The sequence below is a fragment of the Triticum urartu genome, chromosome 3A, assembly GCF_056163025.1.
Source record: "Triticum urartu cultivar PI428250 chromosome 3A, HENAU_Tu73, whole genome shotgun sequence".
In the NCBI taxonomy this organism is placed as follows: Eukaryota; Viridiplantae; Streptophyta; class Magnoliopsida; order Poales; family Poaceae; genus Triticum; species Triticum urartu.
The window spans coordinates 619361111-619379653 of NC_141875.1; the positions used below are offsets into that span (position 1 = coordinate 619361111).

The following is an 18543-nucleotide window of genomic DNA, read 5'->3' on the forward strand; positions in this document are numbered from 1 at the left end:
AGGAAGGCAAAACTAAGATCCATGATCTAATCGTGGGTAGTAGGTCGTTCTCCCTGTACCGGTTCGTTCATGAGGAGCCCATTTTGCTGCAAGCTCCTAACCGGTGAGATGCCCATGGCACGCGACAATAAATGCGGCAAGGTATTCATAGGCATCTGCCATGGCAAGCTCATTGACTCCATGCCGAAGTTGTTTACCGGGCTACTACTTTCATGGAGGGTAGTATTGTTTACACGAGCAGGGGTACATGTAGCATGCTGCCATGATGATCTTTCCCTCACCTCCTGTTCGATCTCAAATATAGAGTACAAACGATTTCATGCACAATTCATAATGGACAAGGAAACAAATTCTACCAGCACAACTCAAGAAAGACATACAATCCCATCCAGCACATATATAAACTCGGTGTAAAGAATTTTACCATATTTTCAACGTAAACACAGTTTCAGTCACTATGTACCAAGTTATCTAAATAAGAGATTCCGTACACATGCAGAAGCTCCATCCATCTCCCTCAAGGCAACAGTTTTTCTGAATTCCAGGACATGGTAGGCAAAGCCTATTTGAGTTCCGTCGTATCTACATGTTTAACACACGCAAACACTTATCATCATTTCCTTCTCTGAGGATCCCGACTAAGACCATGTTTCCTCAAAGTTCTGATATAATTTCGTGATAGACTGAATTTGTTAGAACCCAGATGGTGCAAGTAATCCCAAGTGAAGATCCCAGTCTTGTGCAAATCATCAAACAGTATCCTGTGGTCCAAAAGAGTCGCTATAGATGAGACTTGCAGACAAAAGCAAATTAATAGTTTCTGAGAGATAGAGATGGCACAACCAACTATTTTCTGCAGGAGGCATACTATTGTCCGAAGTAGATAAATCTCCATGAAATCTATTCTACAAAAAATATGACCCTCACCGGACTCCATAGTTTCCTATTGATTCAGCTGACATTATTCCAACATGTCGGCGCCCAAATATAACCTGGCATAATTTAAAGGGTTAAATACTTAGCAAACAACTAAATACACACCACCAAAATATGCTAGTAATATTATAAAGGGGTATTGTTCCAAGGTTTTGTAGGACAGGTCAACATTCCAGGGTTAGCAAACGGCTCTAAACTTGCCATAGAAGCATCAGGCCCTTACCAACTGAGAAAAAATGGTTTCCCCACTTCAAGTGGTGAAAAGGAATACAGAAGATACAGTAAAAGTTTACCTTCTCGCCAGCTATTGATCTGATCTTGCTGTCAGCTGCTGGACTGTAGACTCTGAGAAACTCAGCCGACAGATGGAATGTACTGCCATCTGCAAATTGAACCTCTACCTGAGAACAACCAGAAACATAGTTCAAATCACTGATATGAGATAGGACATTTGCAGCAAGTTAGTATCAGGGAGGAATAATTTCCTAGCAATTTTTGCAACCAACTTTATGTGCTAAACTGCTAATGGTTATCACATTCAGACAAAGCGAGTCTTTCTCTGTAACAAATTGTTGTGTGTAAGTTTGTTTCAGTCATACCAGATGCCTGATGCTTTAGGGTTGTAGACAGAAATAAGATTGAATATCAAGATTCTCTGTAGCAAGTTGTCGTGTGTAAGTTTGCTTCAGTCATAGCAGATGCCTGATGCTTTAGGGTCGCAGACAGAAATAAGATTGAACATCAAGATCCTCTGGTGCTAGGTTACATTCCAAATTCATCGCCAGATAATAATATCACACAGCGCTTTGTTAACGATTGATCCGTCAAGATACCAGCAATAGCCAGCCAATGGAGATAACTGAATGAATTTGTGAATTCTGGATAAGGTCATTGAAATGCATACGTGCCGAAAATACAGTACGACTGGTGAGGAATGGATAACCAATCAGATGCCAGATTCCAGAGCTCTCAGCAAGGAGAATGCGAGGCAAATGTCGCTTTCCCCTACCAGATTGGGAGGGAGCTCGCCATGGACCGCACGGCAGGATTTCACGTCAGTTTCAGCGCTCACAAGTGGCGCATTACCATCACACGGAATGTCTTTTTTCCTGCGCTGCCGTGGAAGCGTGAACTTTTACATTTCAGCTGAAACTGGAAGCACTGAACGGCTAAGACGGCTAGACGACCAATCAGAGCAGTTACCACCAACCCACGGTAGCACAGAAGAGCAGGAATCAGGTAAATCTGAGGGGATCTGAGGAGGAGGAAAACGTCGCTGCAGGGAGGGAAGAAGGGGGAAGGGGCAAGCGACTCACGGATTTGGGCGGGTGCAGCGCGAGCTTCTTCAGGCGCGGGGGCTGCGCCGCCGCCGCGTGGCACAGCCGCCGGGCAGCCGCGCCCGCCCTCGCCGCCGCCATGGAGAGCTACTGACTAGCTCACACAGAAGCAGAGCCGGCAAGAGGAGCGACGCGATCACAGCCGTCCGTCCACGACCACGTGGTGGAAGCGTTTTCTCTTTTCTGTGGCCGGCAAAGGCCCACGCCTTTCCCACTTTCCGCCTTCGCCCCAGCTCGCCGCCCACGCACGCGCAGCGCCCAGCCGCTTGGAGCCACGAGTCGGATGTTGCGGCGCGCGTCATTAAGGCAGGGGGGCATCTAGATTCTAGACTGTATCCATCCATTCCCCTCTCCGGCGACCGCAATGCCGCCGCCGCTGGCGCAGGTGCAGGAGCTGCGGGACCGCCTCTCCGACCGGTTCCGGCCGTGGAGCCGCTCCGCGCAGTTCTGGGTCCGCGCCGTCGACATCTACGGCAGCTACAAGGTACGTGCGGGGAGGACGGGCCTTCCCCTGTTCCATCGGCGCCTCCGCCCGCGCGCGCGCCAGGTGTTCGGTTCTATGCGTGTGAGCTCACCGTGGTGTTTCGTTGGCTGGTTTGGTCGGTCTTCAGGTGTGCCAGCTGCGCACGGGGTTCGTCAAGGATGAGGAGGAGCGGGAGGCCATGTGGGAGCAGCAGCATGAGATCGGCGCCCAGAAGATGTACTCGCTCTGCTCCGAGCTCGGCGGCCTCTTCCTCAAGGTCCCTCCCTGCCTGCTGCTTTCTGTGTTCCCCTCTGATCGGTCGTCTTTCCTACTTTTTTTTACATGAATCGGAGGATCATTTTAAGAAGCTTCGCTAACTCCAACAGATGCCACAGCCTAGCTATACTCACATTCTTTCACCTTTTATCTCGATTAGGCTGCTCAAATTCTGGGCAAGCCCGATTTGGCGCCGACGGCCTGGGTGAAGAGGCTTGTTACATTGTGCGACAAGGCTCCGTCCACGCCGATCGAAGTTGTCAGAGATGTTGTAGAGAAACAGTTCTGCAAGAGCTTTGATGAGATATTCGATTTCTTTGAAGTTGAGCCTGTTGGGTCTGCTTCTATTGCACAGGTTCGTGTTTAGGTACTTCTCTTGGCTGAAGATCCGGTGAATTGTAACATTGGTGCTCTGCATGATTTTTCTTTTCAGTCTTGGGCCTATGCATGTGCCATTCGTTTCCCTGTGCCACTACATTTTATTGTAAAAATAATTGCAATAGCCTCTCACTCAATAGGCTTCATATTTGGTTAGGTGCACCGAGCGAGGCTTAAATCATCAAAGACAGATGTTGCTGTCAAGGTACGACTTAGGACTGCATGTATGTGTTCCATAAACGGTTGTTTCCTTATCTGATATGCTCTGATGTGCCCTAGTGGATCTGGTTCTATCCAGGTTCAACATCCAGGAGCTGAACAATTGATGATGGTTGATATCCGGAACATGCAAGCATTTGCCTTGTTCTTACAGAAATATGACATCAACTTTGATCTGTTCTCCGCCACAAAAGAGATGGAAAAGCAGGTTTTTGTTTAGTTCACTAGTACTTTTGTTATTTTTGCTTCTCCTAGTATACTTCTCTGCACCTGCTCTAAACCATCTAGAAATATTGAGCCTCTTGTGGTTTTTATTATTCTCTTTTTTTGTAAATTAAGGCAGACTGGCCTGTATGTTCAAATGTAATCATTTACTCTGTGATAAAAATGGGGTGTCATTTAAAGTGAATGGAGATTTTGTTATAAAATGATGGATCATATCCACACATCCACAAGTGGACTAAACTGGGCCACTAAGGCTATTTACTTACTGGAAAAATAAATAAGTGCAATCTCAGTATTCAACATCTGGACCATTAGAAACAAGATAAGATAACCATTTACTGGGACATTATTAGTGTTTTTTTTACTATTAGTATTCGATTGTAGCAGGCCAGATATCTGTATACTGCGAAGCATAAAGTTGCATGATGCGTCTCCTATACGAGTATATGTTATGTGAGTGCCAGTTTGGTTCTTATGCGCCAAGAGATACGAGAAAGTATAATTTGTTTTCATAAGAATGTGCACCTTTTCTGAGATCAAAACTAATAATTTAACCATTTTCTGTGAATTATTGATCTTTTGGCTTCATTGTTTCCATAGATATGCTATGAGTTTGATTTTGTGCGAGAAGCGAGAGCAATGGAAAGAATACGAGAATTCTTACGTGTCAGCAATAAGAAACCTCCAGTTATGGTGCCTCGTGTGATTCCTGGAATGATTAGCAGGTACATTGTCATATCTTCTTAATCAGCAAAACCTGTTTTTCAGGTTTTACTGAATCCTACTTCTGCACCACAGTTACAAGTAAATAAAAAGCTTGCATCATTCGGAAGGATTCATTAGAGAAGTTATAATGGGTCATCTGGTAGTTGCAGGCTTTGCTTCTGTTACAAAAACGATATCCTCTGTGAGGCTTCCTTACATATAATGAATACTTGCATTAGTCTGTACTGGTCAGACAGGCATTAAATATGTTATGTAATTGGTTTACCCTTTATCTGTCCTTTAATCTATAATTTTATTGATCTAGCTGCCCCTCTATCTTGCGTTCCTCCGGCTGAATTCTAATGTGTTGTCTGGTTAGGATTTTTAGAGTTCATGAGCGAATCACTATCCATCATGAATTCATTTATTTTTGCCACTTCATCACATCAAAAGTGTGTTGCTGATTTTATACCATGCCTTGTTATTCTTCTTGTACTACAAATGTAGGAAATGTGTCATTTGTATGAACTTATTTCCTTTTATACAAATGAAAAGCTCATTAGCAAGTTAGGCACTGTATTAGTCAATGAGAATAGAGTTCTTACAATCGCGCAAGACCTGCTTCGACACGCAGGGCGGTACACAATGTTAGGAGTAAACCACGTCTAGGTGTGGTGACCAGCGTGTGTGTGTGGCGCATGCAGCAGACGAGGAAATTAATTAGTCATGGATAGACTCCAGTTAGTTAGCTAGGCATGAGGTTGTTAGCTGCTTCTTAGGAACGGCTGGGTCTTCGTGGCTGGTAGTAGAAAGCTACGTGAGCGCTGGATCGTGGACGTGCATGTCGGTTGTGTCGTTAATAGCCAGCATAGTGGCCTGGTGATCCATTCGTGCGTGTGTTAGTGGCCGGTGTGTGGCCGTGGCCTGATCATGCGTGCGTGTTACTGGGTATAACCCCCCCCCCCCCTCCTACAGTACTGGGCAAGGCCATGGACCATAGAATTGCTTTTTCTCTGAATATTTTGCCCTTTGATGTTGGGCAGATCTCTGGCAATAGTGACTTCATTTTGTTGAGCCACAACTCTGTCTTCTGTTTCTTTGCAAAATGTACATGTCATCAGTTTGTCTTACTTCATTTTGTTGAGACATTTTTTTTCTTTGATAGGGAGGTCTTGGTCATGGAATTCATACAAGGAACTCCAATAATGAATCTCAGCAGTGAAATGTCTAAAAGAGGAATTGATCCTGCTGGTAAGCTTGCAGCAATGGCAAAGCAGTAAGCCCCTTCATCCCAAAAGAGTATGGTTCTCATTTCCTTATTTTATGAGGCATACTCTCTCTCTCTCTCTCTCTCACACACACACACACACACACACACATAGCTATTGCCCTCCTTATATTTGTATTAAATTTAATTTTTATGTCAAACATGTCCTTTCTTCAATTCCTTTGAGTGCTCTAGCCATCTCAAAAGATATATTCTCCTTTAATGCAGGAAGATTCTGACGGATCTTACACTTGCTTATGGCCAAATGATCTTGAAGGATGGCTTTTTCCATGCAGATCCACACCCAGGAAACATCCTTATCTGCAACAACACAGAGGCAAGTGATGCTTATTACAAAAATGTCAAGATATTTCCTTATGGCAAAGACCTATTTTTAGATGAATATTCTTTAATGGTGACCCTCTATTAGGTAGCTTTGCTTGACTATGGACAAGTGAAAGAAATGCCAGAGGATTTACGACTGGCTTATGCAAATCTTGTCATTGCCATGGCCGATGATGACCTTTTGAGAACTAAAGAAAGTCTCAGGTAAACTCAATCTCTTTTTATGTTATGTCATTTTTCATGTGATAATTAGATCTATACAAGGACAGTAAATTCAAATCAATAGTCCTAGTTAAAAAAAAATCGACTGCTGGCCTGATATTCCTTAAGGGACCCTCTGTGCCCTCTCCATATTCTGGCTGTGGATCTCCTGCAAGCCATCATCAACAAGGCCTGTCAGATCTGCTCAAGTAACTTCTTCACATTGCTGAGGTGGATTTTCCATTATCCTGTACACACACGACATGCCCTTGGTCATGCAGGCCTGTCCTCGCCAGCTTCTTTACCTCAAAGGGCTTCTTGAGACTTTTGGCAAATTGGCTGGTTTATGTGTGCTATCCATCAATATTCCAGAAGGCAGAACTCAATACCTGGCTGGCCTTTTTCACTGTTTTTTCTCTTTCTTGAACACTGGCACCTTTCCTTCGACGTATGTAAGGCTCCCTCTTGACCTGTCAAGATCCAAAATCTGTGATTATGCCCCCTCAATGAGCGTATTGAACGAAGGCGTATATCGAACTCTTCCTTCCTTTTCCTTGGGCAACACATCCTTGTCGCTAGATCTGTCCTTAGCCTGCTGCCCACCCAAATTGCTCCTTGAGGTTGCCAGAGGGGGTTAAAGAAACTATTGACTGCGCTTGCTGTATATACCTGTGGGAAATTCGGAAATCATGATTAGATCTAAATTGATGGCTACCTGGAACAAGGTCTGCAAGCCGAAGCTGAATGGTGGTTGGTATCCTGATTTCTCAGTCCAGAATGAGCTCCTCTCCTGAAATTCCGTAGTAAATTGTACAACAAGCTCGACATCCCCTTGGTACAACTTGTCTAGAAACACTACGTGAGGTTGGTCTGCACGCCTTCAGCTCTACAGGTTCATTCTTGTGGAAGGACACCACCATTCTTTCTGACAAACTCCTTAACAATGCAAGCTGTAGCATCACTCGGGGGGACACATGTCACGCCCCAGCCAGGGATTTGAGGTGGATAGGGGTGGAAATGGCTAGGGTTCGTCGAGTTCATCAGGGGAAGAGGAAAATCACCAGGGAAGGAGACGAGATACACTAACTACTTTACTCTAAAGCTGTATCTCTTCTCTTGCTTTCTTTCCAAGCCGAAATGGCATATATAGAGTTCATTACAATGGTTCCCTGTAGCCAGGTGCTTCTAATTGGAATGTAAAAGTAAACAGTGAATAAGTGCTGTAGTATAGTAACAGTCTGTATCGAATCTCCCTTCATTCACTCTCACAAGATCTTGGCCGTCCGTTAACTGAACCAACAAGTGTCGAATATTTTGGACACTGCGCTCGTCAGGCTTAAGTGTATTGACTGACGGCACTGACAATGCCATCCACTTGAGATCAGCCTTATCCTCATGGCTTGAACGATGGAAAAGTCGTCTTGATATTGCCATGTTCGGTAACTAATGGAACATGAGGGAGTGGAACAGCATGTTTGCCAACATGTTCTTTGGGCTAGCTGATTGGAACACAAGATGAATTGCTGCTGTATCTGGTTGCTGCAGTTTATAGGACACCTGACCAATTCTCTGTAGCACTTTAAAAGGTCCATAATACTTAGATCGCAGTTTCAACGACCCCCTTAACCCAAATGCATTCTGGCGATAAGGTTGGATTCTGATATAAACCATTGCTCCTTCCTTCAATTGTCTTTCTGTCCTTAACTTGTCAGCTTGCATTTTCATGCATTCTTGAGCAACTTGGAGATTTTCTTTCAGCTTGTGCAGAACTGTTAACTGAACTGCTGGACTGAATGTATCTGTTTTGGGTGTACCTTCAGTTGCCATTCTGATTTGATGGTACCATGATATTAGATCCAGCTTGCAGAAGATTTTTGCTCCATGTAGTTCATCCAGAAGATCCTCAAATATTGGCATTGGGTACTTATTCTTGATTGTGATAGAGTTCAGTTCTCTAGTCAACACACAGTCTCCAACTGCCATCTTTCTTTTCTAACCATAACAGCAAGAGAAGAATAAGGACTCAAGCTCGGTTGTATATGTCCATGGATTTAATCATTTTCTTGATTATCTCCTGCATCGCCCCTTTTTGCATGTGTGGAACTCTATAAGGTCTGAGGTTAGGTGGTTGAGCTCCAGCAGTCAAAGGGATTTTGTGGTTGCAATCCCTGTTTGGAGGCAGTGATGTAGGTTCAGAAAAGACCAGAGGGAAGTTATCCAGTATATTCTGAACAAGGGGGTTCTGAATGTTTGTAGTCACTGGTTCCTCTGTTTCTAGTGCATACATCTGTATAATATATCCCATCACAGGTTTAGTCAACATATTGCTCATAGCAGTAGGTGTAACCAGGGACTTAGCAGGAGCTGTATTGTGATCAGTGAAAACAATAGGAAGACCATTTCTGTGCACGGTCAAAGTTCTCATGTCGAAATCCATTGTAATAGGACTGACTTTACACATTCAATCACATCCCAAAATGATATCATAACTGTGGAGGGGCAGGGTTTTAAAGACAGAAGAAAACTTCTTTCCCTGAATGAAGTAGGCAGTGAGAGGGACAATGGCAGTAGACTGTAATCGTTCCCCACCAGCCACACTGACCCTCTTAACTGGTGTACTGTGTAAATGACAGTTAGCAGTAAGAGCAAAGTCATAGTTAATAAAAGTGTGTGAACTGCCACTATCCGCAAGCGCCACTGCTTGATGTCCCCCCATGTTAATCACCAGTGAAAATGTAGCAGGGCCTCCTGTGCCAGCTACCGCATGACAAGATATCAACATAACTTCAGATTTTTGCTCTGGGTGTTCTGGAGTATTAGGAGCTGTGTGATAAGCTTGATCTGGTGTAGGTGAAGTCTCTTGTTCCTCTAATTCAACTGTATCATCATCAATCTCCTGCATGATATGGAGAGTTCTGCCTCGTCTACATCTATGCTCTCTGTTCCAAGGTTCTTTACAATACCAACATTGTCTTACTCAGGGCCTGTTCTGAAACCATCTAACTTCTCAACTTCTCATATCTAGCTTCTTATCCGGCTTCTTGCTTCAGCTGGCGATGTGAAAACGTTCTGGAGCGCCAACAGCTTCTCCCAGCGACTGGATGACCAGACAGCCCAGCTGGGGCGCTCAAGGCCCGCTTCTGCCACCTTGGGCCGGCTGGAAAGGGCCCATTTCGGACCAAACTGCTAGGGCGTCAATGGCGCTGGGGCCAGATCCTCCAAGCCACGGAGTCGCAGCTCCGTGTACCAGGCGCGACGGACGGCGGAGACGACGGGATCCGGCCAGAGGCGACCGGATCTGTAGTCAGAGTCGACGATTTGGCCGGCGGCGGGGGCTGTTGGGCGTGGCGGCGGCGGTAGGGTTACAGAGGAGAAATGAGGGGGAGGGAGTTGTCAGCGAGCGGGCTGTTCTGCGGGATCGAGCGAGGGGAAGGTGAGCGAAACGTTTTCTTGGTGGTGGCAATTCGGCCGTAAATATCAGCAACTTCAGATTCACAAAAAGGGGAAGCTGGGAATCGGTCGCTTTGCAAAAATGAACTACAGCCCATCGTGGCTTCCTGGATTTCGGCTTCGGGAAGCTATATCGTTCGGGATGGCTTCGAGCAGAATTTTTTAGAAGTGTGGAGTGGGAGGAGATCAGAACAGGCCCTCAGTCTGATTCCCAGCTGGATGAACTCGCTCAGCATGGTTTCTGTTAAAGTGTGGTCTGTGAGGAGTAGGGGCAAATGTTGCTCTTGGTTTCTGCATAGTGGATTAATAATAAGCCTTCTTTGCATTAGCAGCATTTTCATACATCTTTGCATACCAATAAGCTTCCAGCACTCTCCTAGGTCTCTGACCACTCACGTCATGCTTAATGTCTGCTTGAAGGCCACCTGTAAAACAGCTCATAATGAAGCTTTCACAAGATTGCAGAAAGTCGCCTAGGTCACAAGATCGCACTCCCCTAGGTCTCTAAGCCTTCTTTGTATTAAATTTGTGTTTGTCGAGTTCGACAGTGGAAAAGGAAAATCGCCAGGGAAGGAGGCGAGATACACTAACTACTTTACTCTAAAGTTGTATCTCTTCTCTTACTTTCTTAACAAGCCAAAACAGCATATATAGAGTTCGTTACAATGGTTCCCTGTAGCTGGGCTCTTTTAATTGGAATGTAAAAGTAAACAGTGAATAAGTGCTGTAGTAAGTAGTAACAGTCTGTATTGGATCTCCCTTCATTCACTCTCACAAGATCTTGGCCGTCGTTAACTGAACCCACAAGTGTCGAATATTTTGGACAATGGGCTCGTCAAGCTTAAGTGTATTGACTGACAGTACTGACAACACAACCCTCTTAGGCTCCCCCCTCCATCTCTCTTTATCTCTCTGTCTGAGTCGCTAGACCTTTTCCACTTTTCTATCCGTTGAAGCTTTTGATGAACTTCAAGAGTTAAGGCGGCTCCTCATTGTAAATCTAATTCTCCCCTCCCTCCCTGAGCCGCTAGACCTTTTTCTACCTTACTCTCTTCATTCAAGCTTTATATGAACTACATGAGTTCATGCATCTGATACCTGAAGTTACTCCTGGGCGAACACCTTCTACTATTCCAAGAAATTCTATAATCTTGCTTTCCAGCACAGTCAGACACCAGCTTATCTCGTGTTTGGATATCCAAATGCACTTCCAAACTGAAGATTTCTCATGGCTTCTTCTCAGCGACAGGGATATGCTCGTTCACCGAAACTATCAAGTAGGTGAAGATTCCAACTGCGTCCTTTGTACTGCTGGCAGCCTAAAAACCAGGGATCGTCTATTTTGGAGGTGCCCCTTCAGCACCTCCTGCTGGCAAGCTATCTGCATTCAGCTAGACGTCACCTTGGATTGCAATCACATGATCAGCGTGGCCAAAATCGCCTTCAGCAAGCCTTTCTCATTGGAGGCTTTCATCATTGCAGCATGGAACAGACCATTTATGAACAAAGGAACACTGAAATTGTCAACAGCATCATCCCTAGTTTAGGCTCCTTAAAAAATATCTCCTTGCCCTTTTATTTAAAATGAAAGAGGGTGTTGAGGGCCGCACAGTTTTCAGTTAAAACAGAAATTTCAGTTTTTTTATGTGCTAGTTTGTAAGAGAACAATCTTGGGCCAATGGGTCAGCATAATAAATATTTTTAATGGAGTCATGATTTGTTGGTGAGTAACTGTTGGCATATTACTTGTTTTTCTTATGGATTTATCAAATGTTTCAGTGAATTTGGTTTCAAAACATGGAGTATAGCAGACAATGAGCTAGAAGAACTGTTTCAGTTATCTCTTAGAATGTTTGATACAAGATTACCGCCTGGAGTAACCGTGCTCTCGCCCTTTGCTGATGATTCTTCACTGAATAAAGTTGGAGTAGAGGTATGCGACTGTATTATCTGCACTTCCATAGTTCAAACATGAAAGACAATTGGCATATGTTGTTGCTCCTCCATTTACTTGAAAACTCTTACAGGCATACAAATGATTTGTGTATTGGTGCAGTTTAACTTCCTTCTAAAATGTCTTCTTTCTATTTGCTTTCCTACTTGAAGAGCTTCCCAGAGGAATTATTTTCGGTGCTTCGAACGATACAACTGTTGCGCGGGCTGACTGTAGGGATGGGCCTCCGTTTTTCTTGTGCTCAGCAATGGAAACCAATTGCTGAGGAAGCTTTGTTAAAGGCTGGGAGAATAAAAGGTAGTACTTTCAGCATATTGGTACATCTGTCGATGAGTCAAATCTAATCAGCAAGCATCATGGTTTCCATTGTGCTGCTTGCTACAGCTCTTTATATCCATAGTGTCTTTCAGGTTGACTAACTTGAACTATTTGTGTTCTTGTTCAGATGTAAAATCAAGAAGACCAAGAAGAAGTTTCCTTAGAAGGTTCTTTTAGGGAAGTAGAGATGACGACAGCCAAAGAACCGATATGTAAATCATTTTGTAACGAACTGGCAGTAACCAAAAGGCATTTTTTTTTTTACCTTTTTGCGAGGTTGTAGTGCAGGAGCATTTGATACTGATTATTTGTTTGTCTTTGATCACAAATTATATATAATATGACGAGAAACATGTAATTTTAAGGAAGGAAAGAAATCAGAGAAAAATATATAATTTCATTTGGGCTTTCCTTGTTTGGTTCAGAAGGTTTGGGATTTTATTAGAAAGTGAATAGGTTCTGTTAGCATCTACTCCCTCAGTCCCAAAATAAGTATCAGTAATTTAGTATAACTTTGTAGTAACACTTATTTTGGGACGGAGGGAGTACTAGACATGATTTTACGCTGAAAGCTACTCACATAAGAAGAAGAAAAGAGGATAATGCATATGGAAGTGAAGTAAATCCAGATTTCACCAGGTTTCACTTATCCCTTTTGAGACGCCCTGACAGATTTTTTTACCTCGTTTAAAAGTTGTGGCACATTTGCAGACATGGAGTTTCTTAGATCGGCCTCATATGAGCTCGGGTGAGCAGGGTAAAAAGAAATATAAGAAAATAAAGGAAAACAAAAAAGAAAACGAAAATTTTAAAAATAAGAAAACAACAAAAAGAAAAACACGGAGAAAGAAAAAGAAAAACCGGAAGGGGAGTCTCCAGTCCCGAATAGCTTACGTGGGCTGGCCCGTCATCTTCGCGTAGCGATCGTACGCGCTACAATAGCAACCTATGCGCCAAATAGGATATGCCATTTCTCCACACTCCACAGGTCCTTCGTTATCTCGGCCAAATTATCTCCACAGGAACGACGTGGTCATCCACAACCTCGTCTCCGTCAGGCACATGATGCCCAGACGAGGCCTGCCCAGGAGTCAAATCAAACTCCGGGAAGGGCCGAGCAGCGAGGCCTTGGTCCAAAGTCACCCAGGGGCCCGAGAGGCTGAGAGGCATCGCTCTCCTGAGAGAGAGCCAGCGTGTCGGGGAAAAAAGTGCAGACCGTGCGCAAACTCGCGCTCCTGCGTGCCGGATACGACTGTGCGCGCTCCGCATCCGACGGAAGACGCTCGGCTGCTCTGGTTTCGTCCCCTCGGCTCGATCACAGTTCCGCTCCAGTAGCGTGCAATCCCATCTGTCTTTCCCGAGCACACGGGCATGGCGCACGACCCAGCCCATGATCTCACATTCTCACGACCACGAGTTGCCTGCCGCCCACCACGACGCCGCCGCAATCCCTCGTGCGCCGAGCTCCTCGGCATGCCGCACGGCCGCCTCCGTCATGTCTCCCTTGCTCTTGCTGTCTTTTGATCTGTCAAGTTGCCGAAGAGACGAGGACTCAAGCATGTACATCAATGGACACGTTGCAGCACGAGTATTATGCCGCCGCCTTCCCATCAATTCTAGAGCACCGTCGCCCCGCGTTACCGAACGGCGCATATATATAGTAGGAAAAACGACGGCACAAGATGGCCAACGAGATCAGAGTGACCATGAAAATCTAGTCGTCGAACTGCAGCATTGGCAGCACCAACTACGCACCCGTGAGCTAAGAGAATTAATTAACGAGACCATGCCTAGCGCCGCTACCGGTCCCTCGAGACTGCACGACAACGAGCGCGCGCCCGGAGCAGGCGTGCTGCGTACAGGTCACCGCCGTCGAGGAAAGAAGAGCGCCGTGACCGCCGTCGGGGCACACTTCGCCGGCGCTATTCGTCGACGACTGGGCCAAGGGGACGAAACCAGAAGCGGCCGCGCGTCCTCCGTAGGATGCCGAGCACGGACAGGTCTCAGCAAATCGTATCCTGACATCCGGTACGCAGGGACGTCGGCCTGCACAGATTTTTTTTCTTTTTCTTTTGGCGTGGGTGTTGACGCTTGCCCTGTGCAGCTATCATCAGCGGTGGGATCCACCTGCTGCATGGCGCCAGCAGTACCAGCCTACCAGGGTACCATACCATGGACGGCTTCGGCTTTGCTTGGTCGGGCAGCACGGGCTGGGGCTGCAGGGTGCGCGCAGCTTGCGGAAGGGGCAAGGAGCAGGGCGTCGATCAAAAGCGCTCAAGCCTCGGGGCGATCGCCTTTCACCGAAACGGCAAGCGCGTCCACAGGAGTGCGCAGGCCGGATGGCACCAAAGTGGGCAGGCTCGGCAGCAGCCATGCGGACCGGGCCCGCGGCCAGTGGCCCCGGGGCGTTACTGAGCGACGGCGTGCGCTGCGGCAAGAGAGCGAGCACCCCCTGCGAAGCAACGGACTTCGCTACACCTAAACCTCGGAATGGTTTGGACTGAAACTATAGTTTCAGATCGGTTTTCCTATTGGTCTCCTTTGGTTTGGATTAAATGGGCTGGCCTCCTAATGTAGACTGAGACTGGTTTGGTTTGGGTTTTTCTTATTGTCGGCTTGGTCTGGTTTGGTCTGGTCATAGACCAAACGGTCTCAAACCGTTCCAACCCATGGATTGAGAACTAAATCAGCGACCAGATTCCCTTCCGGATCAAAGAAAGCATGCATTGGTAACGTCCTCCTCGTCTTCTCCACTGCCGGTGTCGACCATGCTCCTGCTCTCTCAATGACATGTCCATGCTCTGTCATGTACCTGATCGGCGTGTACTGCACCAACACGGAGACGCAGACCAGCATCGACCAAGTTCTTTGGGCGCTCGTCTCGCGAGCCTCGGCTTACTACGGCACGGCCATCGTCTGCTCCTCCTCCTCGGCAATCTGGAGCCTTGTGCAGTGCTGCGGCAATGTCCCCCGGCAGGACTGAGCGCTCTGCGTGGCCGCGGCAGTGCGGGCACGGGCCACAGGCTAAGCCTTCTCCTCAACACCCAGAACACCACCGGCATGGACCTGGTCACTTTCGACCGAGCGCAGGGGAAGTTCATGTCCGGCAACGCCGCGAACAATGAGCTGGCAACGGACACGGTGCATCTCAGATGCGGCGGCGGCGGAACCATGACGACCATCTACAGGCTTGGGTATTGCGCTAGGGACATCACGGCGGCGGACTGCGGGCTGTGCGTGGCGCACACAGTGGCCGAGCTGCCCAACTACTGTCAGACCGCATGATATACAACAGTTGCATGGTGCTCTATGAGGTGTACCGCTACTTCTTCCCGCTCAACGGGGCCGGCGAGTTGGCCCACGAGGTCGGACAGTGCAAACAGGATCTCCTTAACCCGTGATGGATGGAGTTAGCTATAGTCAACTACAGTGCTTATATCTAGCATTATAGGATGTTCTATGTACTATGCACGTACATTGTGGTGAGTAACATGCACATGCAGCAGCAGCTAATTGCCCTTCCAACGCCTCTCTTCTCTTCCCGTAGTAATCGGACACACCCTTGGTTTGAAACTTCAGTTTCAGACTCTATGCGGGTGAATAATTTGGATTGGTTTGGCTTGAAAATACGTACAGTTTAGATTGGTTTGGATTGTAGCATTCACTATTTAGTCTGATTTGGTTTGGTTGATGCCCTTATACCTGTATGGGTTGGGCTGGATTCAATCTGGATTACAAACTATTCCCAGGCTTAGCTACACCTACGACGTAGGCTTAGTCCAACTCCAACGCACGACCGCAAAGGGACGTTCAATTTGTTCCGATTATGTCCGTTTGCATCGGCAAAACGAACATGCGTGTCTATTTGTGGCCGTCCGCTGGCCGGTGCACCCAACGTTGCGACACACTTTTGGCAAAAGCGTCCGGGTTTAAATTTAAATTTAAATTCAAATCTAAAAAAGACATAAAAAGCAATTTAAACAATAATTATATATTACAATAAAGTTCTCACGGCCAAACTGTCCACGTGCATTAAACTTAAAACATAAAAAACGAACTTAAACTTCAAATAAAACCCTAGATCGGCCATCACCGTCGTCCTCACGGCATGCCGTCGTCGTCTCCCTTGTCTGTGCTAAGGTCGATGAAGCGATGCAGCTACCACAGGTGGGCTGGTGGCGCCTGCACTACAAGGGGCGGCGGTGGCACGCGGGATGGTGACCATGTGTCGGCCCCAACCCACACGGCCGGTGCTGACACCAACTCCGGCGTACATGGCAGGGTCATAGTCCATGACTAGGACTGGCCCGCCGCCTCCGGGGCTCCGCATCGTTCGGCTCCTCCATCCCCTCGAGTCTGGGGTGGCGACGTCGTCGGCGACCGACAGTGCCATCTACACATCAAGGACGTCCCACTGGCCCGCTCGTACTCCCTCTTGGAGTCCTTAAGCACCCTTCACACCAGCTCCTCCTCCTCTTCGGCCGTCATCGGTTGATGCAGTGGCGGCGGGGGCGGCGAGGGCGTGCGTGCGTGCGACCTGGCATGCCCGCGTGCACTTGGAGGGCTGGGAGCACGCTCACGGGCCGGTGGCGGGATATGAGCACGACCGGCAAAATATGTCTGCCGCCGCATGTCCTGCTCATCACGGAGCCAAGTATCCCAAAGGGGTGACTCCACATCGTACCTTGGGTCGTCGAGGAGATGCACCGGGATCTGACATCGTCGGCGGTTGCTCTCCAAGAGGCGGGCACAGACGCTCATCAGGACGACTGACACGGGCATCCTGCCAAGGAAGCAGGGTGGTTGTCTCCCAGTTTCGTCGGCAAATCTGGATCTTCACATACGACCTGATGCGCGACGAGGCCACCGAGTTGGAGAAGTCGCCGACGCTCCTCGGCCCCTGCGAACCAGAGGACAAGCCCGCCTCGTGGTTGTGCTTGGCCTTCTTGCCGGGGACCCACTTCCACATACCCATTGTGGGTGGTGGCGGTGACCGGCGAGGTGCTCTAGGGCTTATCGGGGTTGGATGGGGCAGAAAGGGTGTGTGGAAGGTGGCGAAGCGGCAGTGTAAAGACGAGGTGGACTGGACGGTCCATGGCTTGGACATTTAGAAGGACACTTGGTGCGGATGGGTGGCTAACAAGCGTGCCCTTCCCGTGCAACTTAAATGGGGCCGGTGGTGAGTAGTTGGACGGCCGACACACGGGCCCGATGGAGAACAAGGAGAGAACGTGTGTGTCCGTTCGCTGTCTGTCTGGACGCAAACTCAGAGCAATTTTTCTCAGGAAATGGATCGAGCTGGACACAAAACAGACACAATTTAGGGTTGGGGTCGTGCGTTGGGCCGTCGCATTTGTCCGTTCCGCACCAAACGGACCGAAACAGACGAAATGGGGTTACAATGTTGGAGTTGCCCTTACTTAAGAAAAAGGGTTTCCCCCCGCTTTAGATTATAAAGCAACGTCCAACCGATACAACCAGCTTGCTGAGGCCGCAGCACAATCAAGCCCAAAAGAAAAAAGAGAGAAAGAAAAAAGAAACAAATGCCGACGCCGGCAGCTCAACTAAGTGAAGATGACCGACACCCGCTGCACCCACCGAAGAAGAACCACCGCCCGCCAAGCACTCCAAAGCCTCGCGTACCAAGCAACATCTTCAGGAAGAAATGCGACGACGACGACGCTGCTGCCCGGACAAGTCCTAGGGGTTTCCCCAGTACGCGGATGGTTGTGGGGAAGGGGTATCACCGACGCCCCTCAGGAGGGTCCGGCAACGCCCACGGGCGCAACCGCGCCGGTGGAGAACGAGCCGCCAGAGATTTCTCTTGCCCTGAAACCACCATCGCCAACTCAGACAATCGAAAGCGCACCGTCCAACATGCCGCCCACCAGCCTGTGCCACCACGGATATCACACCATTTTCACCGTATCTATGAGGCCGCCAGCACGAGACCTGGAGCTAGGACGAGAAGACATCGGGCTCGGAGGCAACCGCAACGCAGCCGACAGGAGGGAACAACCTCCACCGCCGCGCGGAGCCGACCGGACATAGCGACAGGGACTTGCCAGACCACCATCGGCCCGGCCGGACCCCAACGGGTCCGGACATTCCCTGCAGCCACGCTACAGCACACCGGCCGCCGGAGCCACCACCACCGCAACCACGGCCACCTCGTCTCACCACCAGGGAGCCACGCCGTCGCGCCCCGGACCGCAGGCCCGCCCCAGCCCAGATGGGGCCCGATAGGGCCCAGATCTGGGCCGAGCAGGCGCAGCCGGCCAGCCGCCCACCGCACCGCCCCGCAGCCAACGGCCACGCCGGTGCATCGAGGGCACCCGAGGCACGCAGAACTCCGCCGTCGGGCCTCACCGCCGCCAGCCGAGCAACACTGCCGCCGGGCAGGAGGGAGCCCCGACTCCCCCTCTAGGCGCGCGGGGAAGGAACGTCCGCCGCCGTCGGCGCCACCCGG

The 18543-nt window shown here is 48.3% G+C and overlaps 2 protein-coding genes and 1 pseudogene across 2 annotated transcripts; 2 read left to right on the forward strand and 1 right to left on the reverse strand.

Moving 5' to 3' along the window:
* Positions 1-373: 373 nt before the first annotated feature.
* LOC125545480 (Myb domain protein) lies at positions 374-2461 on the reverse strand. Its single transcript, XM_048709428.2, has 4 exons — positions 2253-2461; positions 1230-1337; positions 928-992; positions 374-761 (listed from the first exon to the last, which is right to left on the reverse strand). The coding sequence occupies exons 1-4, from the start codon at positions 2352-2354 to the stop codon at positions 614-616; spliced, it is 423 nt and encodes a 140-aa protein (XP_048565385.1). The 5' UTR covers positions 2355-2461; the 3' UTR covers positions 374-613.
* Positions 2462-2470: 9 nt separating this feature from the next.
* Positions 2471-12474, forward strand: LOC125545479 (uncharacterized). Its single transcript, XM_087513615.1, has 12 exons — positions 2471-2757; positions 2885-3013; positions 3173-3367; positions 3548-3595; positions 3689-3817; positions 4435-4559; positions 5705-5815; positions 6035-6147; positions 6241-6355; positions 11582-11735; positions 11909-12053; positions 12202-12474. The coding sequence occupies exons 1-12, from the start codon at positions 2638-2640 to the stop codon at positions 12249-12251; spliced, it is 1434 nt and encodes a 477-aa protein (XP_087369741.1). The 5' UTR covers positions 2471-2637; the 3' UTR covers positions 12252-12474.
* A 1386-nt stretch (positions 12475-13860) lies between these two features.
* Positions 13861-15475, forward strand: LOC125547054 (cysteine-rich repeat secretory protein 55-like; annotated as a pseudogene).
* Positions 15476-18543: the final 3068 nt, after the last annotated feature.

Coding starts and splice junctions, on each gene's coding strand:
- LOC125545480 (XM_048709428.2), bottom strand. CDS start 2,354: ATGGCGGCGGCGAGGGCGGGCGCGGCTGCCCGGCGGCTGTGCCACGCG. Junction 1,338..2,252: donor CGCTGCACCCGCCCAAATCC/GTGAGTCGCTTG, acceptor GGTTGTTCTCAG/GTAGAGGTTCAATTTGCAGA. Junction 993..1,229: donor GATCAATAGCTGGCGAGAAG/GTAAACTTTTAC, acceptor AAATTATGCCAG/GTTATATTTGGGCGCCGACA.
- LOC125545479 (XM_087513615.1), top strand. CDS start 2,638: ATGCCGCCGCCGCTGGCGCAGGTGCAGGAGCTGCGGGACCGCCTCTCC. Junction 3,596..3,688: donor AGACAGATGTTGCTGTCAAG/GTACGACTTAGG, acceptor GGTTCTATCCAG/GTTCAACATCCAGGAGCTGA. Junction 6,356..11,581: donor AGAACTAAAGAAAGTCTCAG/GTAAACTCAATC, acceptor CAAATGTTTCAG/TGAATTTGGTTTCAAAACAT.